The sequence below is a fragment of the Epinephelus fuscoguttatus genome, linkage group LG11 (assembly GCF_011397635.1).
Source record: "Epinephelus fuscoguttatus linkage group LG11, E.fuscoguttatus.final_Chr_v1".
In the NCBI taxonomy this organism is placed as follows: domain Eukaryota; kingdom Metazoa; phylum Chordata; class Actinopteri; order Perciformes; family Serranidae; genus Epinephelus; species Epinephelus fuscoguttatus.
The window spans coordinates 6,171,651-6,199,045 of record NC_064762.1 but is presented as its reverse complement, the minus strand read 5'-3'; the positions used below and the strand labels follow the sequence as shown (position 1 = coordinate 6,199,045).

The window sequence follows — 27,395 nt, the reverse complement described above, 5'->3', positions numbered from 1 at the left end:
AAGAATGCAACATATACAAGATCACCTTGACTTTGACCTTTGACCATTAAAATCCAATCAGTTCATTGCTGAGTCCAAGTTAACGTCTTTACCAAATCTGAAGAAATTCTCATAAGCTGCTCTTGAAATATTGCATTCACGAGAGTGAGGTGGATGCAAGGTCACAGCGGCCTTGGCCTTTGACCACCAAAATCTAATTAGGTCATGATCGAGTCCAAGTAAACATTTGTGCCAAATTTGAAGAAATTCGCTCAAGGTGTTCTTGAGATATTGTGTTCACAAGAATGAAAAAGACAAGGTCACAATGATCTTGACGTTTGACCTATGACCATCAAAAACTAATCACATCATTGTTGAGTCCAAGTGGACATTTGTGCCAAATTTAAAGAAATTCCCTTGAGGCATTCTTCCGATTTTGCATTCACAAGAATGGCACAGACAGATGGAAGTATGTGCGGACGGACAGACAACCCGAAAACATACTGCCTCTGGCCACGGCTGTGGACAGCACAGAGGCATAAAAATGCATCGTGTAATACATCATGAAAACGTCATAGACACATTTCCTGTGGGGCCTTCAGTCACATCCTCGCTCCCTGAAGTGGCACCACTCAGTCATCAAGACTTTAAGAACCCCTGATCGAAGATTTTTGCTTCAAAATGCTCTAAAACAGTTAAGCTGTTAAGTTTCCCCCATGATACCCCATGATATCCCACCCTTCTTCAGGGTTGGGTCACAGGAAGTGTTGATTAAAAATGCCCCCCAGTGTTAAATAGGTGATTACGGCCCTGTAGAAAATAATCCAGTGTATTGGATCCATGCATCACTACTGTAAATCATCCATTTTCCTGGCCAAAGATAAAAACTCAGTGAATAACCCTGATAAGGTATAAACCAAGATGTCAAGGCTCCAACAGGCAACCCAGTAAAAACAGGAAAGGCAATCCAAGCACTCTGAAATGTGCGAAAAAACATCAACGAGGAAGGAAATATTAAAAAGCCTCAACTGTCTCGTGACTAAATCTAACCTCTACATGGGTACCCATTCTCCGTTTGTGATGTATCAAAAATTTGGTGTAATCTCATCTTATATTATTTCTTGTTTTCGTTATTTTCAGTGTGTTCCACCTGACATGTTATTATCTAGGTCATGTGATTGCCTCCTGTTGGCTCTTGCTACTGTATAGGTGAGGCCACACCGGTGCTGTCTGTTTGTTGAAAGCCCCGACAAAGAGCAGAAGGGGTTGAAACATGTTTAGCTATTACAATAAAAGCTTTTTAATGTTTCCTTGCTTGAATGTCTGGATTTTTCCCAGCTTTTCTGCAGTTTTCTGGGAGCACTCAACACATTTTTGATCTATGGATTGGACCAACCAGTCATCTCTTTTCTAGGCAACCCAGTTACACTGATGGTTAATATGTCCCAGTTCTAATGGGACACTCACACTTCAATGCTTACGTTTTTCCCTAGAGATACAAGACAAATTCTGGTGGACACTACAGCCCCTTTCAGAGCCAGATACAGTCCAAAATGGACCTGGGCGCACATGGGGTTCTACATACATAAGGTGCCTGCATACATGAACATGTTTACACAGTGTTTGTCAGCCTGTACCATCTGTGTAGTCGTACATTTTGGACCCAGAGAGCAGAGGAAAATGTTGGCATAGTACATTTCTGCAAACCACAAATATGTTACATTTGTACGTTTCATATGTATCATATCAATGTTTCCAAAGTGATGGAGTATATGAGCTGACTTGGTCACTGGGAGGCGGAGGAGCTGGGGGATGGTGTGACACCGAGATGAAATACCTGCCAAGCAGCAGACCACAACAGACCACTTATCAAAACCAACAAACAATAAAACCAGTTGTGTTTTCCAGCAGCTTTTCAGGCAATGAACATGGGTGTTTTTAGGTGACCTGTCACTGTTTCTCCAACAAGGATAGTGCCACGAAAGCATTTGTTTTTTAACGAAACATTGAGGCTTTTCCAGCTGTGATTGTGCCACCAAACCTCGGTGTTTTAAGCCAAATATGATCCTTTCCAAATCATAATCTAGTGGTTTTTGTACTTCAACCAAACCACATGTAAACCATGGCGTTGTTAAAATGTAAAGAAGTATAAATTTTGAATGCATCCATTAGTAATGTACAAATGTAATGTAGTCTGAGTTTGCAGAAACGTACAATACCGACATTTTTTTCTGCCTATTGGGTGGACAGTTCACATGGACTCTCATGGAGACGGACAGATGGTGAAATTAAATCTCACAGGAGTCCAAATTTTGGCAATTGTAAATTTCTTCAAGGAACAGATATTTTAAATTTGTAAATTTATATGTATTATATCAACATTATATCAACATTTCTGAAATGACGTAGTTCAGATTACATGTATATGGGCCGAGTTTCTCAGCAGGAGAAGAAAGCAGGTATTTTTAAACCACATGGCTGGACATTTCCAGCTGTGTTTGTAGAGACCAAATCGGGTTTTTAAAGCCAAAACATGATGTTTTCCTAACCTTAACCAAGTGGTTTGTGTGCCTAAACATAACCGCACGTTAACCACAGCGTTGTCACAATGTAAAATTAAAAAATGAAACTATAAAGACATGTAATGTTTCAACTATCAGCTTCAGATGAAACATACAATGTCAACATTTATTCTGGAGATTGGATTGGCCCCAGCATTAACCCTCTGGCAGCCCAACTGATTATCTCAGCACTACTGTCACTCTGTTGTGACTTGTAGAGAAAATCCTAAAAATAATCCCAACCCTAATCCTGTATTAAACACGTCTGCTTTTTTTTTAATTATGCCCCTGTGCCTCACCAAGTCTGTGTGCACCACTGTTCACATTTATCGCCTCAGTTGCCCCACATAATGTCTATCACAGGACAAAATATATGTGTCTGATCAAACAAGCAACCTGATAGATTTAAAGGGACAGTTCACCTCAAAATCATTGTACACATTTTTCCTCTTACCTGTAGTGCTATATATGTCAAATTGTTTTGGTGTGAGTTGTAGAGTGTTGGAGATATCGGCTGTAGAGATGTCCGAATTCTCTCCAATATAATGGAACTAGATGACACTCAGCTTGTGGTGCTCAAAGTGCCAAATAAATCTGAAAAACTCAACATCAATGTCTCTTTCCAGAAATCATGACCTGGTTACTCAAGATAATCCACGGACCTTGTTGTGAGCAGTTTCATGTAGGAACTATTTTCTTTCTACCAAATTACACCCGCCAACCAGATCACTAAACAGAAGGAAGTGTGCATCTACTGCTAGCTCACCTAGCACCAGTGTTGGGCTCATTACTCAAAAAATGTAATATATTACTTATTACTAATTACCCTTTTCTTAAAGTAATATTGTTACTTTACATATTACTCCCAGCCCAAAGTAACTAGTTACTTATGTAATCTATTACTTTCCCAGTACGCCCCTGTGTGAATCTCGGTCATTTATTTTCCAGTGTTCCTGTTTTCTATTTTCAGTTCCACAAAATGGCTACCCTGCATGAAATCATAGATATAAATCTGAAAATGGTTTACATATACACATATATACATTTTACTGCAGCAGTGTATTGAGTGGTTGTTATATTAAAAAACACACCTGTATTCCACCCGGTTTTGGAAGTGTAGCGCTGTTGATAAAGTCACTATTCAGTTTGCTATAATCATTATAGTGGGTATGTCGCCACACGGCCACTACATGGCAGCACAAGTCAAGCTATAGGCCAAAGTAGGTAAATTGACCACTGAAACTGACAGAGATGTATGCGCATGTGAAAAATAAATAGACGGTGCTCTCTACGATGGCGGACGGTGTCACGCTTTTATTTTGTCTCCATGAATGTAGTTTATTGCAGCTGCGTAGGATGTCGCACTCAACAAGCGCCCAACCCCCTAGACACCGTTGAAACAAGACCGGCGATCGCCCTATTTGCAAGATGGTTATCACCTGACTATCGCGTCCGGTGGATAGTGGTGCTCGCTGCTCACAATAGTATTGGAATATCAGCTGTTCCCCATTGTAACGCAGTAGCGAGCTTTCTGGGGGGTTAGTAACTGTAATATTATTACTGAAATTGGATGCTACACCCCTCGTTACTGGGAAAAGTAATATTATTACTGTAACACGTTACTGCCCAACACTGCCTAGCACCTCTGAGCTAGCTAACATTACAGCTCAGCTGAGGAGGACGCCATTAATGTTTACATGTCATGCTGTGACGAGGCATCAGCCTCTCGTCCATGAGTAGATGCACTCTCCCTTCTGCACAGTGATACAGTTGGTGGGTGTAGTTTGGTAGAAAGAAAATAGTCTCTACATGAAACTGCTCACAATAAGGTCTGTGGATCTTGAGTTACCAGGTCATGGTTTCTGGAAAGAGACATTGATTGTGAGGTTTTCACAAGTATTTTTGAGCACCACAAGCTGAGTGAAATCTAGTTCCATAGGACCCGACTGATATGGATTTTTTGGGGCCGATGCCGATTCCAATATTATGGAATAAAAAATTCTGATAACTGATATATCGGCCAATTAAATTTTTACGTTTTTCAATTTGAAAAACCCCGAAATACCTGCTTTTGATGGCTTAAATATAGTACAAACACTCGTTACAAAGATATAAAGGACGAAGGAAGAATATTTTACTATTTTCAAATACTTTTATTATCAGAAATTGTGTGGAACAAGCAGCATATGAAAAAAAAATGAAAAATGAAACAAATCAAAAATATGATGTGCAAAAAGGCTCTGGGAAATAAAATAATCATGCAAAGTCTATATGAATTAAGACATTCACATGTATGTTCACAGTACCAGAGTTCTTCTTATTATTGCCAATATAACAGAGGTAGGTTACAGTGCAAAAAGTAACACAAGGACATCATTTCTAAGTAAAACACCATATTAGCTGCATTTTATTAGTGATGAAAATATAAGTGTTAACATCACCGTCAATCGGTCAACTTTTGGCCGATTGCCGATTATTCTCTAATGGCTATAATCAGCCGATTAAATCGGCCGGCTAATAAATCGGTCAGAGTTGTTTTAAATTGTAATTCAGTGCATGTTCTCCAAGTCATAACTCCAATTTGTTCATAGAAATAAAATGTAGGGCTGGAACGAACAACTATTTTCATTATTGACTTAACTAGGTTTTTTTTCCCAATTAAAACAATTTATTGTTTACTCCACAAAATGTAAAAAATAATGACAAGAACATCATTCTCAATTTCTCAGAGCCCAAGCGGATGTGTTTTAATTGCTTGTCCACCCAGTACTCCAAAACACAAACATGTTTAATTTACTATCATAGATGACAAAGACAGATTTAAGATGCTTGGACCAGAGAGTGTTTGCCATCACTTCGACTAATTGTTTCAGCTCTTGTTTCATGAATGTTTATTTTCCATCTGTGAAAGACTTTTTACAGTAAACTCAATCAGATACATGTTGTGATACCATAGATGCCACACCATGTTTATTTTGTACCCAAAAGTTCAAAACACACCCTCAAACTCCGTCAGGAAATTTGTGCTTTGCTGTTCACTCAATTTATAGTTACATTCTGTGCATACAGTTGTATGGAAATTCAATCTAGAACCTCTTTTATAAACAGTGTCCTTCACTGTATTCTACAGTGTGTACCTTAAGCTCCATAACACAGAATGTCAAAAAACATTCTACAAAGAAATAAACAAAAGCAACCTGGACATACTTGTGTAGCGTCACAATAGACACACAGAGAGCTACGTATGTCACAATAGACAGAGCTTTCCTGCCCAAACAAACAAAACCCTCCATGTTAGAAGTCAACCAGAACACACAGGAGCAGGTAGCTTGATGGGCGCTCCACTGTTCCCACATAGATTCACACTGTCAGCTAAATGCACGGGGCAACACAATGAGGAACATGTACAGCACATACGTATATAACACAGGGAGACACAAAGGGAATCCACACTGAAAAGAAATAATCCCAGAAATGTTTGAAATGTTTTATTCACACTGAAAAAAAAAACGTATTAAGCTGAACTGACGGTTACTTTTCTGTTTGTACATTTTTTTGTAACATTAAGTCACTTATTAAGGGCATCAGCTGTCTTTTTTCCCTCTTGATTCTTTCCTTATGTATTATTCCATCATTTTTATCATTTTGATTTTTTTCATTTTGAGTCTTGGTGCACCTGAGACACTTCTGGCCATGACGGAGAGTGCTCAGAGATCTTAAAGCACCCAACAGACACACAGAAACATGCACAAAGGATAATATAAAGCTTGGAAATGCTGGCACCTGGTTTGATTGACTTCACACAATACATACCCTAATGGTTTTATTTTCAAAATAGAAGAATTAAACGAATCAATGTATAACAAAGAAGAAGGACTGTTCTATTCGTAAACAGAGATATCAAAAATGTGATAAAAGGTAGTCCAAACTAAAAGTCCGAGGCACTCTGGGGTCGTGTAAAAATCCTTTAATAAAGAGGGGATATCAACGCGTTTCGACTATGCAAGTCTTCATCAGGATATTAACATACAGATTGCACACAGGTGTTTAAATCATGTCAAGCATGTGTTGCAGGACATGTGATTTAGTCATGTGACCAAATTGTTAGATCACAACAAGATAAAACAACTGAAGTATGAATGTATAAATCACAGCAGTAATCGATAAACCATGTGTTTTCTTTGGGTTTAACTCAAATGAATCAGTGTTGACAGTTTTGAAAACATGTGGGCCAAATCATGTTTAGGGACTGTTCTTTATTTATCAGAGGAGTAGGTGGCTGGGGTGTGGCTTCGGTTTATATATATTTTTAAACTTCCTGAAACAACTGAAAATATTTTTCCTTGAGCCTCCCTGAGTGACTGGCAGAAAATGCATGACCCTCCCTCCACTACAAATTAGTTATTAGATTTTAAAATTACCCTTTGTTGTTTAAAAGTTAAAAGTTAAGTCAGATTTATACTTCTGCGTCAACTAGATGCCATACCTAAGGCACAGGCTCTGCGTCGATGTAGAGCCTAGACCCTGACGTGCACCTCCCCAGAGATGTAAACACATCATGGAGACGCAGACCTCCTGTCTATTTCTGTAAGCTGAAACCATTTCCTCAGTGGAAACAAAGCTTGTATTTACTTGTATTTCACAGATAAGAAACAATAAGTTACAATAACAATAAAGCCTCCACAAAAGAGTTGTAATGGAGCCGAATTTTGTAACGTTACCTTTGTTAAATGTTGCTGTTGTCCCTGGATTTATATGAGTAGAGAGAAGTCTGCTAGCTGATAAGCTAATTTATACAATGTAACATGCCATAGGCTTGTGCTAATAACATTAGCATGTTGTATTTGTTTGGAAAACTTGTTTAGTATAAGACAGTTGTTTTGTCAGTGAACCTTGTGAGTTGTAATGGAGCCGAATTTTGTAACGTTACCTTTGTTAAATGTTGCTGTTGTCCCTGGATTTATATGAGTAGAGAGAAGTCTGCTAGCTGATAAGCTAATTTATACAATGTAAAATGCCATAGACTTGTGCTTAAAACATTAGCATGTTGTTTGTTTGGAAACATGTTTAGTATAAGACAGTTGTTTTGTCAGTGAACCTTGTGAGTTGTAATGAAGCCGAATTTTCTAACATTACCTTTGTTAAATGTTGCTGTTGTCCCTGGCTTCATATGAGTAGAGGAAAAGTCTGCTAGCTGCTAGGCTAATTTATACAATGTAAAATGCCATAGACTTGTGCTTAAAACATTAGCATGTTGTTTGTTTGGAAACATGTTTAGTATAAGACAGTTGTTTTGTCAGTGAACCTTGTGAGTTGTAATGAAGCCGAATTTTCTAACATTACCTTTGTTAAATGTTGCTGTTGTCCCTGGCTTCATATGAGTAGAGGAAAAGTCCGCTAGCTGCTAGGCTAATTTATACAATGTAACATGCCATAGGCTTGTGCTAATAACATTAGCATGTTGTTTGTTTGGAAACATGTTTAGTATAAGACAGTTGTTTTGTCAGTGAACCTTGTGAGTTGTAATGAAGCCGAATTTTCTAACATTACCTTTGTTAAATGTTGCTGTTGTCCCTGGCTTCATATGAGTAGAGGAAAAGTCCGCTAGCTGCTAGGCTAATTTATACAATGTAACATGCCATAGGCTTGTGCTAATAACATTAGCATGTTGTATTTGTTTGGAAAACGTGTTTAGTATAAGACAGTTGTTTTGTCAGTGAACCTTGTGAGTTGTAATGGAGCCGAATTTTGTAACGTTACCTTTGTTAAATGTTGCCGTTGTCCCTGGATTTATATGAGTAGAGAGAAGTCTGCTAGCTGATAAGCTAATTTATACAATGTAACATGCCATAGGTTTGTGCTAATAACATTAGCATGTTGTTTGTTTGGAAACATGTTTAGTATAAGACAGTTGTTTTGTCAGTGAACCTTGTGAGTTGTAATGAAGCCGAATTTTCTAACATTACCTTTGTTAAATGTTGCTGTTGTCCCTGGCTTCATATGAGTAGAGGAAAAGTCCGCTAGCTGCTAGGCTAATTTATACAATGTAAAATTCCATAGGCTTGTGCTAATAACGTTAGCATGTTGTGTTTGTTTGGAAACATGTTTAGTATAAGACAGTTGTTTTGTCGGTGAACCTTGTGAGTTGTAATGGAGCCGAATTTTATAACGTTACCTTTGTTAAATGTTGCTGTTGTCCCTGGATTTATATGAGTAGAGAGAAGTCTGCTAGCTGATAAGCTAATTTATACAATGTAACATGCCATAGGCTTGTGCTAATAACATTAGCATGTTGTTTGTTTGAAAACATGTTTAGTATAAGACAGTTGTTTTGTCAGTGAACCTTGTGAGTTGTAATGAAGCCGAATTTTCTAACATTACCTTTGTTAAATGTTGCTGTTGTCCCTGGCTTCATATGAGTAGAGGAAAAGTCCGCCAGCTGCTAGGCTAATTTATACAATGTAAAATGCCATAGACTTGTGCTTAAAACATTAACATGTTGTATTTGTGGGGAAAATGTGTCCAGATAAAGACAAGTGTTTGTCTGTGAGTTACAATGAAACCGATTTGTGTACTTGTGTTTGAAATTGTTAATATTAAGCCATGTTTAATGTGTGTTTAATGTGTGTTTTGGACCAACTAAACTGCACTTCACAAAAACCCCACTGCTGACTATTGTTTTGGAGGTGTAACTGCAGAGTGACACAGACACACCACTGCACAAGTATAAATGCTCACAGCAGCGTAGGCCAAGTGTGTAGGCTACTGTGAAGGCTCTACATAGAGGTGGCGCACAAGTATAAATCTGCCTTTAAAAGCTGAAGACAAAATCCTTGAGTTGAAAATAGCCGTAGTTTTTCACTCCTGTCATGCATGCTGGTTGGTTAGTGCAAACAATTTATTTTTGGCTTGGTTTAAATGAGACATAGAATAAAGCGATCATGATGAATTATCACTATATTCAGCTCAGATTTGGTTATGTTTTCTTATCAGACAGAAGTGTTTGTCATATGTGATTTATCAAAGGACTGTTGGGAATCATCCCAGTCATCAGCACAGTTTCAAGGTGGTCACCCAAGCTGAGTGTTACAGATTCAGTATCTGACCAAATGTCTCCCCTTCTGTGTTTTATGCAGAACATTATGACGTCACAGTGAAGCTGACCTTTGACCTTTTGGATATAAAATGTCATCACTTTATCATGGAAATGTCCCTAATGTTGTCAACAAGTAATTGCTTCTGCAGTTTCAAACAGTGCTCTGCTGCTGTCTGCAGCTTCACAGCCATCTCATCCAGGTGTCGCACCATCCACCGTCTCTCCTGCTGATGAGAAGCTCAGCCCACATGTCACCTGAACTACATACAAATGTAACATCTGTGTTTGCAGAAATGTACAGTGCCAACATTCGACTCTGGCAACTAAACTGTGTTGTTGGCCAAATGCCTGAAAACTTCAAATAATTGTTGGCTACAAATTCTTATAATTAAATAATGGTTTGGGTTCTTGCTCTGGGACCTTAAATGTTAGGTTTCCCTGAAATAATCTGATTAAATGATTCTTTAGTTTCTTTTAAATAATATTTCAGCTTACTTATTGCCATGCTATTAAAATACTGCAGTGGCCTTTTGTTCAGCCATCTGAAAAGTGATGTTAGACTTAAAGTAATGCAGAATTTGCAGAGCCTTTGTTATAATTCAGACTAGTAAATATGATCACAATTCAGAGGGCTCATGAGAGCGTTACCATACACTCATCAGCCACTTTGTTAAGTACACCTGTTCAACTGCTTGTTAATGCAAATAGCTACTCAGCCAATCACATGGCAGCAACTCAAAGCATTTAGTCATGTAGACATGGTGAAGACGACCTGAAGTTCAAACGGAGCATCAGAATGATGAAGAAAGGTGATTTAAGTGACTTTGAACGTGGCATGGTTGTTGGTGCCAGACGGGCTGGTCTGAGTATTTACTGGGATTTTCAGCACAACCATCTCTAGGGTTTACAGAGGATGGTCCCAAAGAGAGAAAATATCCAGTGAGCCAAAATGCCTTGTTGATGCCAGAGGTCAGAGGAGAATGGCCAGACTGGTTCAAGATGATAGAAAGGCAACAGGAAGTCAAATAAGCACTGGTTCCAACCAAGGTGTGCAGAAGAGCATCTCTGAAGCAACAACACCTTGTCCAACCTTGAAGCAGATGGGCTACAGCAGCAGAAGACCACACCAGGTGCCACTCCTGTCAGCTAACAACAGGAAACTGAGGCTACAGTTCACACGGGTTTTCTCACCAAAACTGGACAATAGAAGATTGGAAAAACCACATTCAGATGGAAGCATGGATCCATCCTGCCTTGTATCAACGCTTCAGGCTGCTGCTGCTGCTGGTGGTGTAATGGTGTGGGGGAGATTTTCTTAGTACCAACTGAGCATGGTTTAAACACCACAGCCTACCTGAGTATTGTTGCTGAGCGTGTCCATCCCTTTATGACCACAGTGTACCCATCTTCTGATGGCTACTTCCAGCAGGATAACGCACCATGTCACAAAGCTCACATCATCTCAAACATGACAGTGAGTTCACTGTACTCCAATGGCCTCCACAGTCACCAGATCTCAGTCCAGTAGAGCACCTTTGGGATGTGCTGGAACGGGAGATTCTCATCATGGATGTGCAGCCGACAAATCTGCAGCAACTGTGTGATGTCATCATGTCAATATGGACCAACATCTCTGAGGAATGTTTCCAGCACCTTGTTGAATCTGTGACACCAAGAATTAAAAAGGGCGTCCAACAAGGTACTAGCAAGATGTACCTAATAAAGTGGCCAGTGAGTGTATATTTCAAGCAGTAGTGGAATGTAACCAAGAACATTTCCTCAAGTATAGTACTTATTTAAATACAACTTGTGTATCTACCTTGTGTTTAGATACGGATAAAATAAGGCTCCAACAATCTACAAAGAGACAAAACCACAAAATGATGAATAATAATAATAAAAATAATAAATAAGCGAAACCACCACAAACACTGCACGTCTTGCTCCAATAGGAGAGGCAGTGGGGCCTTTTGCATGTCTGTGCCCAGGGGCACCCACAGTAATAACAGACCGTTGCTCATGTTTAAATCCATTTCACACTGTAATCTCTCAATTCATTTTACAAATTGGATTGGCCTCTTCTGACAGGTAATAGATTTATTGTGTGTATGGGAGTGTATGTGTTTGCATGCTCACAAGTGCTCTACAAACAATCATGATAACTTTATTTCTATAGCACTTTTCTAAACCAAAGTTATAAGGTGCTTCTCCGATCTGAGGAATCTTGCAGCAGAATAGGGGGTTTAGGTGTTCTGAAATGTAAAGCAGAGCCAGACCATGACGGGATTTAAAAGTAATCAACAGAACTTTAAACTGAAATCTGTACTGAACAGGGAGCCAGTGTAATTGAGCCAGGACTGGTGTGATATGTTCCCTACGTCGAACAGTTAACTGATGCGTCACCAGGGCAAGTAAACAGGAAGCTGCAGTAAGCGTGAGAAAATAAGGGTGTGGATAAGCTGTTCAACTATGGATCTGGAGAGTATTGGTTTGATCTTGGCAATGTTTTGGATTTGCAGAAAGCAGGACTGAACGACAATAAGCACGACCTCTGTCTCATCTGTGTTCAGTTGCAGGACGATCAAGGCCATCCAGTCATTAATAGCAACAGGACAGCCGTGCAGAGAGTCCAGGGTGCTGTGATTTTCAGGGCTAAGTGAGAGGTACAATTGGGAGTCATCAGCGTAACAGTGGTAGGACACAGGGGGTGAAAGTGCAGATAATATGGCCACGGGGTGAAAGATACAAGCTGGATAATATAGGGTCAATAAAATAATAATAAAGTTATATAATAATAATCAAGTTTAGAGTTTAAAAGTTGATTTTTGACCTTGAAAAACATTAATTTATCAGCTGTTTAGGAGCTTTAAACAATATTCACCACAATACAAATAATAAAAATGGACTAATTGCAGTTAAAAACCAAATGAGCAGAGAATCAAAATGGTGCAGTGGAGCACTCAGTATCAGGTGTTGGTGTGTGCTGACATGGAGAGGCCTGTCAGTGGGTCAGAAATAGTCTCAGTGTGACGATGCAGCGTCATGATTGAGATGCCATCTTCCCTATAACAGAGCATGAAGACACCAAGCTGACCCCACTCCTCTCAGACAGCACGTGACTGACACCTCGTGGACACAGTCTGTCATTAGCATTGCACAGGGCGGATTTTGCGTTGCATTTCCAGCATTATCATCGTCTGACGGAATTAGAGCAGTCTTTCAAGGGGACTATTTTTAGCAGCGGAGCATTATTTTCAGTCTCCTCCGGCTTCACATCTCCAAATGAAACGCCCTTCACGCTGACACACTTCTCCATATTTATTTAATTTGTCATCTTAAAGCAAAACGCCTGTAACCCCACTGACATCGAGATGTCTATTTATACTACCGCCCCCCCCACCCCCCACCGCCCCTCCTTCTCCTTCCTCCTCCTACATTACGTCATCGGGACCGGTGCATTCGCAGTGTATTTGGGGGATGCAGCTCCTCACGAAGCGAAGCATGCACACGCAGGGAACACCGGACAGCCTTTTGTCTTTAAATGACCCGGTTTGGTTTCATATATGTAAATAGAAGCGACGCAGACGTTATTAGAAACACACAGCAGGTTAAAAGGCGGGACTTCCTTCCGGCTGTTTATCTCAGTGTGCAGCGCGAGGCGAGCCAGTGCAGGATCAGATAACAAGGTAAGCTTGTTGACAGCCCGTGTTGCCTTCTGAATTTGTGCATTTCTCTGCATCGATCCTGTCTTCATGTCGAAGTGTTGCTGTGTGTGTGGTTGTTGTCTTGTTGTTGCACAGCTGCGTGTTGTGGCTGTTAGCTCTGCAGCAGCTCCTGTGCTACAACACGGAGACTGTGTTTCCTCTTTAATGTGTCTCACTGTCATTTGGACATTTGTAGTAAAGTCGCTGCTACAGATGCGCTGCAGTCATTATAACCTCAGTCCAGTGTCATCATTGCTCTCTGACCTGTAATGTCTTCAGTGTTGATGCTTCCTGTTTACTGTAGCTGCTGTCTCACTCCATGTTGTGATCATATGTCAACATCATATCAGTGTCATGGTCGACTTGTTATTGCCTGGAACAGCACATCAGAGCTGCATTACACTGATATTACCGTCAGTTTCATCAGCTAACTTCTACACTGGGGTCAAAACTGATTATTTTGGTTATTATTAAACTATAAAAATGATCCATGACATGTTCCCAGTGCCCAAGGTGACATTTTTAAATTGTTTGTTTTGCCTAAACAACAGTACGAACTAGAGATCTGTTAGAGATGCATCATATTAGATTGTTTTGCTCAATGGTGGTGCTAATTTTTGACAGCTATTTAAGATTTAGTCTTAGTCTTGAGATCCTTCATAGCTTTAGAAGAAAACTCAAAAAAATTTTAGTCAACAAAAATTTGAAACATTTAAGTAGACGAAATTTCAAAAGGTTTAAGTAAAAAAATAAAACTAAAAAAATTTAGTGGACAGAAATTCAAGACATTTTAATAAACTTTTAGTCTTTATGTTTTCTGTATGTTTTTTTTCTTTCTGTAAACTAATCAGGTGAGGCTTATTCACGTAGCAGAAATTAGAATCAAACATATATAAAAATTTCATTTTGACAATTCTGTTCCATAGCTAAGAATAATTTCTGCACACTTACAAACTTTCATTTCTCCAGCGGCGTTTGACAGGTTTAAGGGCTGATTTTTTTGTCATATTTTGTTAAAAAAAGAAAAACAAAATAAAAAGTTGATCAGAAAAATAAATTTACGAGTACACACTTAATGATCATCATTTGAAAGGCTCAACATCTCTCTGTTTATGCTCTCAAAAAAGTTGACACCACAAATAACTAATCTGAGATGACAAGGAGTCCTGCAGGGATCAGATGTGAAGTCCGACAGCCAGTGGCTACTTGCTCCGCTGCCATTCAGCAGCTTACAAGTGGAGCTAACTGCTAACAGCCACTGCTGCAACGAACAGATTCCGCAAAGTCAGACACACAGCTGAATATTTACCGATGAATTACAGCTCACAGCTCGCATCAACGGCTGACGCTGCTCCAGTGTCAGTGCTTTTGTTGGCTAGCAAAACATCCTGGCGCTGACTGTTTCCTGGAGTTTGCCAGCCTGTCGCTCATGAGGCATTTGAAGATAGCTGCAAGCACGGCTGATCTCTGCTTTCACTGTTTTATAGTCCACCACTAACATTTTTGTAGTCTCTTCACTGAAAATGAAACATTGATTTTCTGTTATCAAGATCTATTTTTAGCTCCACTTCATCTTGTTTTCGTCATGGAAAAAGGTTGACAAAAAATTTTCGTCATAGTTTTCATCAACGAAATTAACACTGCAGTGGTGTAGTGGAGGTTACACAGTATTCCCACCTAAAAGCCAAAAAAAACATTGGAATATATAGGACAGCATACCCACTTCCTCCACAGTAACCTACCTATCTACATAGGGGTCCACCCACCTCATATGCTACCGTTACACCACTGATTTTGCTGATAGGCCGATATTTTTCATCTAATTTTGGCCAATTGCCGATATCTGCACATATTTTTTTCAACCTGAATGCAGAGACCATTAAGTCTCATCTGTAGTGGAATTAACATCATAGTGCAACACAGTCAGGGCTGCCCCTGACCAAAATGGGGCCCTAAGCGAAATTTTATTTGGAGGCCCCCATCCCAAATGTATCATAGATACAAAATGACCGTACAACAACTTGCCATTTAACTTGACAACTTTTATTGGCAATAACGAATGTACTGTAGATACAGTAGTTTGGCTGTATGAGTCAAATAAAATAAATTAAAATAAATAAATTCATTCATCTTCTAACCGCTTCATCCTCTTGAGGGTCGCGGGGGGGCTGGAGCCTATCCCAGCTGACATCGGGCGAAAGGCAGGGTTCACCCTGGACAGGTCGCCAGACTATCACAGGGCTGACACATAGAGACAGACAACCATTCACACTCACATTCACACCTATGGACAATTTAGAGTTACCAATTAACCTAGTCCCCAATCTGCATGTCTTTGGACTGTGGGAGGAAGCCGGAGTGCCCGGAGAGAACCCACGCTGACACAGGGAGAACATGCAAACTCCGCACAGAAGGGCTCCCACGCCCGGGATCGAACCGGCAACCCTCTTGCTGTGAGGCGAGAGTGCTAACCACCACACCACCGTGCCGCCCAAAATAAATAAATATTAAATAAAAATATCTTCAAACTGAAATAAATAAATAAACAAATCTGAGTCACAAATAGCCATCAATTACTCATCAAAAGAAAGTAACTTCCACCACCTCAATCCTCCACCCTTGATTAAACACTGAAAATAAAATAAAAGAGGGAGACAGGTTTTTCCTATTTAATCTTATTTTGTTATATTTCTCCCTCTCCCCTCTCTGGAGGCGTCCGATCTCCCTCAGCCCTCCGCCTCTCCCACCTTAAACACTGAAAACAGAAATAAAATACAGAGACATTCTTTTCTATTTTCATCTTATTTAGCTATATTTCTCCCTCTCCCCTCTCTGGGAGCATCTGACCTCCCGGCCCCGCAACATACCCCCGAGGCTCGGGTCTCCCCCTCCGTGGAGCCCGCCGTCCCTCCCTCCCAACCCCGCACACACTCCTGAGGCTCTTTTGGACGACATGTCGACAACTCTTCACTTGCTGTAGCTCCGCAAGTGCCTGCCAGCGCACCCCTCTGATTGTTCAGATGTCGAGTGCTGTCAATCATTGCAGCGACGCATGGGCGCATATGTGCAAATGCATCCCCTCGCGCAAAATGTGGACCCCCATGGAAGATGAGGCCCTACGCACAGCGCGTGTTCTGCGTTTAGGGAGGGGCGGCCCTGAACACAGTCTCACAGACAACTCCCAACAAGGCACTAAGTGGTGGTTAGGTTTGGGTACCATTCACATTTGAACTGATACTGGTGTTGTCTCGAAATATGTTCCCCTTTTGATTAGTCTTTCCCTCCTGTTAATGCACAGCACTTTCTTCAGTGGTTAAGGGAGTGTTTCTTTGACCCATCCACCACTCCTCCAAATCTCCATGAGCAGACTTTCTCAATCTTTATACTTAATTTGTGTGTCTACCACAACAAAGATCCTCTCTGACTTTGCATGGGTTTTGTTTTTGTGTTGCCAACAGGTCATTTTAACACATTTCATAAAGCACTGTTAAGACTTTGTGTCCATTTCATGTATTCCTATGACACCAGGTTGTATTATGCTTACTGTTATCATGATGCAGACATGAAATACAGCACTTTTCAAGGTGTGCACATTGAACTTAGAAAACTACCTCAGCTTAGGTTACATGTAAAACATGACATATTTATTTTTATGTTACATTTTTGAGCAAGTCTGTTGTTTAATCCAACTTTAACAGGTGTGGATGATACTCTCTCCGTGAGACAATCCTGACAACAAACTCATTATTTTGACAGTTTCCTGTTGTTTTAATAAAGTTTTCTTATTATAATAACTTGCAGGATCTTTTTCTTCAAGATTCTGTCAGAAATTTAAGCCAAACCATCAAAACAGCCCCAAAACATAATTACACAGCAGCATGTGAGCAGGCTGTCTTTATACCTTTTCCTAGATAAGAAGGGTTAATTGTTTAGCCTCACTGAATTCTTCCTGAGCAGTTTATGTGTGTGTTTGTAGGTTTTCTCGTCACACGCCACACCATGCTGGGCTGCTTGCTGCGAGGAGGCCGCAGTCCTCTGGTCTGCCTGTGGGCCCTGCTGCTGCTGCCGCTGGTCTCTCTCCATCGCTTGAACCAACATGGCCGCAGGAGCCACAGCGTGAGGGAGCGGCCCAAGCTGCTGCTCGTGTCCTTCGACGGCTTCCGCTGGGATTACATCCACCGGGTCCCGATGCCTAACTTTCGCAGCCTGATAGATGACGGAGTGTTGGTGGAGCGGGTGGAGAACGCCTATATCACCAAAACCTTCCCCAACCACTACAGCTTGGTGACGGGGCTGTATGCTGAGACGCATGGCATCGTGGCCAATGAGATGTACGACCCCACTCTGAACCGCTCCTTCTCCATGGAGACGGACAGTATTTATGACTCACAGTGGTGGGAGGAGGCGGTGCCTCTCTGGGTGAGCATTCAGAAAGCCGGAGGGCGGAGCGGGGCTGCGATGTGGCCGGGATCTGATGTGAAGATCCACGGCATGTTCCCTAACCAGTACCTCCAGTACAACTCCTCCGTCTCCTTTGAAAGCAGGGTGGAGCGGATTATTGAGTGGTTCTCTGCACCCAAAGAAGAAGCAGTGGATTTTGGAGTTCTGTACTGGGAGGAGCCGGATGAGAGCGGGCACGCCCTGGGACCCCTCAGTACCCTCATGGACAAAGTCATCGCCGGGATCGACGAGAATCTCGGCTTCCTCATAAACGAGCTGAAGAAGGCAGGGCTGTATGAGAAGGTGAACCTGATCGTGACCAGTGACCACGGGATGGCGCAGCTCTCCCCCAATAAAATCATAGAGCTGGACGAGTACGTGAGCAGAGACCTGTACACCTGGGTGGACAAGAGTCCGGTGGTGGGGATACTGCCCAAAGAAGGTAACACTTTAAAACATCTGTCACATTATATTTTGGGAAATATGCTTATTTGCTTTCTTACAGAGAGTTAGTTGCCCAGGTCAAGACTGACTGATTAGTCTATCATTGTGACATGAAACAGCATTTTCTTGGTTGATAATTGATCGATCCAATGTACAATTATCCAGTCAGCACCATGGACACGACTAATGCTGTTGTCAAGCGTTGTCGAGCTGTGTGCCAGAACCAGTGAGGAGTAATAACAACATTACCAACTGCTAAAGACAAGACAGACACTGCTGTCGAGGCTGTTCTGAGTTAACATGTCCTCTCAATATCGCCTGACATCATAGTTCATTTACACTCTGCTTAAAATGACAGGTTCAGGCAAATGCTTTGGTCGCTAATGATTGGTTAGAAAATTTAAATCCCCTTAACTCGTGGTGATCGGTTAGAGTGGACACGTCAGACTGAAGGTGAAAATGAAGTGTAACGAGTTGTCTGATATCAGGCAAAAGAGTTTGATGAGAAGATCCATACCACTCTCAGACATGACAGACATCGATCTGCTCTCTAACAATTCATTCCTTCATTGTCTGTAACCACTTAGCCTGTTAGGGATCACAGGGGGCTGGAGCCTATCCCAGCTGACACTGGGTGAGAGGCGTCAGACTATCAGTCACCAGACTATCGCAGGGCTGACACATAGAGACAGACAACCATTCACACTCACATTCACACCTACAGACAATTTAGAGTCACCACTTAACCTGCATGTCTTTGGACTGTGGGAGGAAGCTGGAGCACCTGGAGGAAACCCACGCTGACACAGGGAGAACATGCACACTCCCCTCTAATAATATATATCCACATATTTTAGAAATTTTAAGTCTTTTGTAATATGCTGAGTATTGCAGAAACATATATTGTGATATATTAGGATTTAAACCTTTTTTCAAATGCAAATTAATAAAAAAAACTTTGTCAACATCTGTTTTTATCCAATAAAATAAACTGAATCATTTTTATTGCAGCAACCTGCATCTAGTGGACTGAAAAATAATAGATTTTAATACTTTATATGGGTTCCAAAAGTTTAATTTGTATTTGCAACATTATTTTCAAGAATAAAATATCAATATTGATCCGTGCATCGACACCATATCACAATGCAAAATATCGCGATACTATGCTGTATCGATTCTTTTTTCCCACCTCTAACATTTGGCCATATTTTAATTTCAATAATATTTCTATTAATTGTGAAGCCGTGCTTTAACCTAGAATCAAATGGGTTTTTTTAAAAAATAAATTCTATCATTGTTTGTCTTCTGTTTTCCAGGGAAGCTGGAGGAGGTGTACAGTAAGCTGGTGGACGCAAACCCGAACATGATGGTGTACAAGAAGGAAGACGTTCCCGAGCACTTCCATTATCAGCACAACGTCAGGATCATGCCCATCCTCATCGAGTCCAAGGAGGGCTGGACCATCATGCAGAACAGGAGCGGGCACTACATGCGTACGTATTCAAACCTCAGAAAGCTGCGTTTGTGGCTGTACGTGATTAAACAGAGTTTTTTTTGCAGCTGTTTCAAGCAGCAGGTTCTGTTTGCTCTAATGATAACTTCGCAGGAGGTTTTTCAGTCATTAAACCAAAGCTGGCTCGTGTAATAGCAGCTGTAATTAACAAAGAACGCCAGATTTGTTTTCCCTTAGAAACAGCAGGAGTGCGTGTGTGTAGGTTTGGAGGTTTCTCCTGCACCGCCTCCAAGTGCAGTTATTTTTTCTTCTATTTAAATTAACCTGTTATTTTACTCTTCGCCTTAGAGATCTCAAACGGTGTATCTGGAGTTTCTCATTGCAGATTACAGCAGCTAATTTTCCTGCTCTCCTGTTGAAGGCTTGTTAATCAGTAAAATGACCTGATGGAGTCTGTGGCTGGACTGAAAACCTGATGACTCTCAGTCCACAGTAACGACGTGGTGTGAGACTGCTTAGCATGCACACTGGCCTGCATATCAAAAGTTGTTTCTACCGTATAGCCGTTTGATTTATGAGAGATCAATAGGCCTGAGTGATAAAAGCAAAGCTGTTACTGTCTAGCAGTGGAGACTTCTGCTCCTCAGTGTATTAGAGAGAAGGCACTGAGACATATTGGCGTAGACCCAGGCTGCATGAACCACATCAATGCTCACTTATTAATGATTATTATCAGTGTATGTGAACTGGACCTGCACTTCCTGGTGGCTGAATATTAAAGGCACAGCCACATCACAGTTCTGCCCTGTGAAGACACACTTTGTCCCTGTTTACTTCAGTCAAAGACACAACAGATGAATTCAGGGATGTGTTACATTACGCGTATCTTTACCCCAGCTTAGACCAGTTATTTGCGACAAGACGAAATCACTGTAGAATGTTGCTCTCTGGTTGAATTTCTGGCGGCTGGTTTCAGCTTTATGATTTTTTGCAGCCAGTATCTCGCTGTCATTGATCTCATTTATGTTTTGAGAAGCTACAAATTATATTCAGCCACAAAATAAGCCTGAAAAGCTGCAATCAGAGCAGAGGTAGAGTGTTTTTGCATAGAGATGATACACCGTCTCATGACTCTGACTCTGACTCGACTCTTTAAAGTTTTCAGAACGTTGCAGATGGCGCATTGCATGTAGTTGCATGCTTCGACTCGTCTCATTGTGTCATCCGTTGTCTGAACTGGGCTTTTCAGGTCTAACAACATGTCCTTCTTCATAGAACATTTGCAAAGCTAGTTTTTAAAAAAACAAAAAAACCCACCATGTTAAGTTGCAGTCCACTTCTTCCCTGCCTTTATTGGTGTAATCAGTGGAATAGCATGAAACCATTGGCAGCACTGTGCATTAGGGTTGGGTTGGTGTGAAAATGTTCAAACTGGTTTGATATTAAGCCAAACATCGGACTGGGCCTGTGTACCATCTTGTAACACTAGGTGTCTGACTTGACTCAGCAGCCACTGCACAATGCTGCACAGTGCCAAACTAATCACAAGGCTGACCTTGACAAACTTATGTTTCTTTGGCAAGTGTATACACATGGACTCCCAACAGTGCAGCCTCTTTGTATATATAAATGAAACAGAGGAGGAAAAACAAGACATGATGATAGTATGTATAATTTTAATTAAATGCAGGCAAATATACTGTATGTTGCCTTTTAGGTCATGCTGTCCTTTCATCCTTGCCCAGGAGATTTAACAGCTTAACCTCCAAAAACAATGGTCATTCACAAATGGCCTCATGTGACTCCAACGATCAACGTTGCAGCAGGAGTTTCAACAACCGTCGTTGACACACCATTGGAGCACTAACGAACCAGTGACATCATTGGCCTTGTGAAGACCTCCCCAGAGGTTAAATACCTGGGTTGTTTCCACACCAGTTTGTCAGACTAGTTCCAGCCTAGTCTGACAAGCATGAACTGATGAAGCCTCTTGGATAAGAGGTGAAACGTCTTCTAAGACAAAGCTAAGTCCAGTTGCGTTCGATTCAATTACCTTGAGATAACTATGACCTGGATAAATGAGAATATCCACAGGCATCTTTTAGGTGATGGTTCACCATTTGTAATGTGCACTTTCATGTGTGCTGCCATTGTTGTGTGACGTCAGCTATTTCTTAACTTTTCTTCATAAAGTCAAGGTAGATGGATTTGCCAAGTTTACTTTGAGTGGTGTTCCAGTTTAGTAGCAGGTTGGAAATTTTGAACTCTGGGTTGTCTGGAACCCAGCATTAGACGCGGCCCTGATACTACCTCCACTGTCAGTTTAACAGCCGAACAACAATGGCCCCCCACCCCCCCAATTCCATGTCCATACATCAGGGAGGCAGAAAAACAACGTAACATTCCTGCCCCTTGTACAAAAGGGGCTTGACAGAGCCCTCTTGTCTTGTCACCCCAAAAAACACATGAACTTCCTAGTAAACAAACACACCTTGCACTGTGCGCATCTTCACCTTCCCACCTCTACTGAAATTTGATCTCCATTATGTTGCAGACAAGGGAGGAATGCAGCTCAGCCTTGCTTACAATTTTTCCCAGTGGCCACTCACGGTATTACAGCGGGGAAAAAATCCTGTGAAGCCCAAAAAGCATTTTCTCCATAAATCAACATTATAAAAGAGACATCTATACAACTGTTGACAGGACACCTCGAACTGCAAACAAGGTCAATGATGATACTGTATTATGAATCTATAAAAAGGTCAATATTTCAAATTTTGTTTACAAAGAAAAGAAAATTGAGCCAACTCTACAGCGTGTTACGTCACCTCTTGCACATGTTTGTTGTCATACATGTGCACAATATAAACTAAACATAAAAAAATCAAAACATTGCTCTGTAGCGTTACTGGTGTCATTAAAAAAACTGCAGTAGTCAGTCAGTCTAAGCGTTCATCAAAGGTCTGTGTGCTTGTGTGTTTTCATTTTTGCACGTGTTGCTGTGATTGATTGAGCAGTAACGAGTCAGCTGGGGCAGCGGTGACGGTAGTAAATCATCTGAGAGAGCAGCAGTGCCAGATTCCATAAATCTCTGCCTGTAATTAAGCGGATGTGGAAACTGGATATCTATAGATCAACAATGCAAGAATAATTAACATCAGAGCACTGAACCTCTTTATGCAAACATTTTTCTTTTCTCTCCAGTTGGGAACCACGGCTATAACAACTCCCTACCCAGCATGCAGCCTGTGTTCGTGGCCCGTGGGCCGGCCTTTCGGCAGAATTACGTCAAGGACTTCATGCGCTCTGTGGACCTCTACCCTCTCATGTGCCACATCCTGTCCATCCACCCTCTACCAAACAACGGCTCCCTCTTAAACGTTCAGGACCTGCTGTCTGTGGAGCCTACTCCATCCCCGCCCCCCACCCTCGCTCCCAGAGTCAACGGATACTCCTACGCCCCCGTCGTGGGTTCTTTCCTCGGCGTGGTGATGGTGCTGGGCTTTCTGGTGGTCTACATCAGACAAGTGACGCTCAAACAGCTGCCCTCACTAAAACACAGAAGCAGGGAGATGTCACAGCCCTTACTGCAAAAGGACTTGCACCTGTAGCTGAAGATAGAGAAATGATGGCAGACGTAAAAGAAGAGGAGGTATTGCTCCCCAAGGTAGTCCGCTCTGTCCAGAAGCATCCCCGAACGCCTCCCTTATACCACTAAATGCCAGTGTGCTGCTCTTTTTATTATTAACCGGAGATCAAGGGAATCTAACCTAATCATGTACAGAGGTACGTCTCGCTTGTTTGAGTGTAAGGGGAATGTCTGGGGTTTGCTTCTGGTGCAGGCTTAATCAAGATAATAAACCTTTACATGGGCTTTATAGTGGCTTTGCTTTGATTGTGAATTTTACCTAAACTCATCTCATCATTTTCATCGTCACTAAATAAGTAAAAACTCAAAGCTAAGAGTGGAATTTAACCTGTGACTCTGGCAAGTACGAACCTTTGGTGGCCAAAACTGTGACCTGGATAACATTAAGGTGTCAGTATGCTCGAAATCAACTTGTTTTTTGGAGGTAAAAGAGCAGCCACAGTCAACGGCGGGGCGTAACTGCACCAACAGTCTTTCCTTGATGGCAGTCATAGTTTGTCACTCAGTTGCACACAGGGAAACAGAAGTAATGAAGTGTGAAGAATAATAAAAGAAGCTCGAGGAGGAAGTTCAAAACCTCTACACACCGGGCCAGTTGCTTTGTGAAGTGGCATAATGTCGGATTGTATTTTTTGGAAAGTTACATTAATGTCCGACACAGTCATGGCTGTCACTGTGCAGGGACTAAGAGTGCCTCAACAACACAACATGTGGTATTAGCGCCTTTTTTATTTGGCAAAATGTTTCATTTAAACAGGTTTTAGTGCTTAAAAATAAGCTTTATTGACGCCTCCTAATAGACAAAGATGACAGTTTTAAAACAAATTAAATACTTACATAAACGGGCATTAAGGGTGCAGTGCTTTTTCAGCTAAGATGCTTTGTTTGCATCTGGTTGCTATGATACAAAATATTCGCGGACGTAAAACTGTCAGCACAAGGTAGAGTGCTTGCTCTGGGTGAAGGGGAGGATGAACGGACGAACCTGCCTATCGATGTGGGTTCTGAATTAATTTTTCGTTTCTCCAGTTGGTCTTTCTGGTATTTGTCTTGCCCCTCCTCCACTGTGATTGGATGGCTTGTTAAAAGTAACAGTGACAAGCAGCTGCAGCATTTTACCCAGAGTTCAACATTCCTCAACGACCGGAAAACAATTGCCAAACGTGTAGCGTTCAGCACAGGATAGATGCTCAGTGCCTCGTCAGGCTGCTGGTGTTTGTAGCAAAGTGTCGGCGCGCTCACCGCAAAGAATTTAAGAATGTTGGCCGCATACTGACACCTTGACAGTAAGGCTGGAGATATACTTGTTTTCTAATCACGTGTTTGCGTAAACAGTGGGTTGTGTCGTAAAAGAAAATATCATTCACTCTCGTTTGTGTACTACATGTGTTACTGCAGGATTCCACTAGAGGGCGCACCAGAGAACTAACTTGTGTCCACTGGGTGCGAATAAAACAATTCACACAATTTCGAGTCATACGTTTATTCACGAGAGTTGAAAAATATGAACTTCAGTGACCAGTTCGCACTGCGATAGCCAGTCAGCATTGAGATCCTCCGGGGACGTATGACGAGGAGGACGTGCTAAGTGAAATACAGAGATTTTACGCTCGTATGACACAAGTTATTTGCGCGTATTAAGGAAGTCAACACAAATGTTCTAGCATTCAAACTCGCGCTAGTAACGCCTAGCAAAAATTTGACGAACATTAGACGATATAGAACTTCCATATTTGGGTCATGTAAACAATAAACACGGCAACACTTCAGGAGATTATTGTATTGTTAATTCTGAAATCAGTGTGGCTCATGGCAGAAAAAGTGGCAGCAGCACCCTCATAGCTAGTATGTATAAAGCAGATCATGACGGTGGTGAGTTTCTTTCTCTCGTTCTGCGAACACTGCCCTGACCGTTCATGTGTGTATTACATTTTGCGGACACGTCCTGATGATTTTTGAGGAGGTGCCCAACAAACACTCCAAATGGACGCACGTGACGCGAGGCAGCCATGATGTGCACGCAAACACAGTTAAAAGCAAGTATATCTCTGACCTAACAGAGCCATGGACAACAGTCGATTACTTGGTGTAAGAAGAAGGTCATGTCAGGTTTTTGCCACCAACTGTTCTACTTAGAACTTCATTTTTAATACAAATGCTGTGAATAATCAGTAAAGCATTCAGCTGCAGTCCCTGGAGACTGGCTGGGGTCAGTATTATTTCTGAATGTGACTTGGAAGCAGATGTTCCACTAAAGACTCACTCAGTGTGCCAGGCTACTGTCGTAGGTCATCCCATGAGCCGATCACATCACGACCTTGCTCTTTAGTAGTCAGTTACCATTTGCCTTTTAACTTAACGGAGAACATCTCTCTAAGGTGTGCAATCGTTTGTGTGTCAGTCTGTTTTATCTTTGTTTTTGTAGAGTTTGTGTTTGGAGGGCATTTTTCTGTATAGATGACCGTGTATCGCCCTGCGTTGACCGTCATAACCATGACCATTTGTTGGTGAAATGTGAAGTGCAATTGCTATTGGTCAGTATTTCGTCATAGGGATTTAAAGGGTTTCGTTGTTGCTTGGTTGAGAAGACTATTTGGGCATGACTTGCAAGAACTGTTCCCCTGATTTGCACTACAGGACAGAAATGAAACAGAACGAAGGGGGCAGTAGTTTGATGCTTCGTAGGTCATGTATAATTTGCACTTCTTGTTCGTAGTTGCGATTTAAAAAGATAAAAAAAGTTAGGTGCCTCTTGCCAAAAAGCTTTTTAATTAGCATAATCATAGAAAATCAAGTAGAATCCAAATCTGCAAATTAATAAGTCTAATATTTTTTCAGCATCTTTTAAGAAACAGTTGGTTGGATTTTCTCCTTATGCTTTTAGATGCATTGACTAATAATACCTGTGCCCAAATCAATGACAGACATCACTGTGATATATACTTTGTACGAAATTTAAATTCTTAAATTGAAAGCATTTATATGGAAATTGTTAATTTTCTGATAATTGTCTTGTTTTATGAAAGAGAAGTGTTGTCTGATAATTTTCCCCTGACTTGTTGACAGAGAAATGAAATATATCCGCAGTATATTTAAATGATTCATTTGAAACTGTTAGAGAAGAAGAAATATTAGATCAGGTTTATCTCAGTTGATTATGAGCTGGATTTGAAATATGGAAATTTAATATGATTTACAAATTAACTATCTTTGCCATGTTGATGCAGTTAAAGAGTCTTCTGAAATTAAAGGGACTTATGTGAAACTGAGCAGTTTGTATTTCTTTATTTGCAGTCTGTCTGTTGATGTGTTTGATTATGATGCCTGGGCCTTTACACATTTTACTAGCCGAGTCCTTTGTCGATTAACTAGAAATAACACATTTCCAATATCTCCACCTAATTCAGTTTATAATACATTTAGTCAAGGATGGATCACTGAATGGGCCTACTGGGCAAAGGCCCAGGGCCCAAAGCGTCAGGGGGCCCCCTGACATCCACGAAAATGTCCCTCAAATTAACACATACCAACCAGGAAGAGACTCAAAATGACCACAAAGAGATGCAAAACCAAGGCGGCCCTAAAATAATATCAGAATATTTCAGGGTATTTTTGCAATAACGATACTCTTGATGATATAACTATTTGCTGAAAAGATATTTTATCACTAAGAAAATTGCAAAAGGACTCCTGCACACTGTCTAACTTGCAATATATAATTTATTTGCGATGTTTCGGTACTAGACCTTCTTTAGGCAAACAGGTCAAGTACCGAAACATCGCAAATAAATTATATATTGCAAGTTAGACAGTGGGCGGGAGTCCTTTTGCAACTTTTTGGTCTTCTCAAACGCACCTGTCTTGTAACCTGGAAATCCAGACCCAAATCTAGAAAGATTTAGGGTCTGGCTATGAGTAATGAAAATGGCCCAACTCGAGGGGTGGCACCAAGCATGCATTTGTAAATATCACTGCACGCAACTGGATAACACTACGACCAATCAGAACAATACACGGGGTGATGTATACGCTTAGCTACCAGCGGAGCTAACTAGTAGATTAGACT

The 27,395-nt window shown here is 41.1% G+C and overlaps 1 protein-coding gene across 1 annotated transcript; it reads left to right on the top strand.

Moving 5' to 3' along the window:
• The first annotated feature begins 13,085 nt into the window (after positions 1–13,085).
• On the top strand, positions 13,086–26,598 carry enpp5 (ectonucleotide pyrophosphatase/phosphodiesterase 5). Its single transcript, XM_049590143.1, has 4 exons — positions 13,086–13,322; positions 17,317–18,222; positions 19,544–19,720; positions 22,885–26,598. Exons 2-4 carry the CDS (start codon positions 17,340–17,342, stop codon positions 23,289–23,291), a joined length of 1,467 nt encoding a protein of 488 aa, XP_049446100.1. The 5' UTR covers positions 13,086–13,322; positions 17,317–17,339; the 3' UTR covers positions 23,292–26,598.
• Positions 26,599–27,395: the final 797 nt, after the last annotated feature.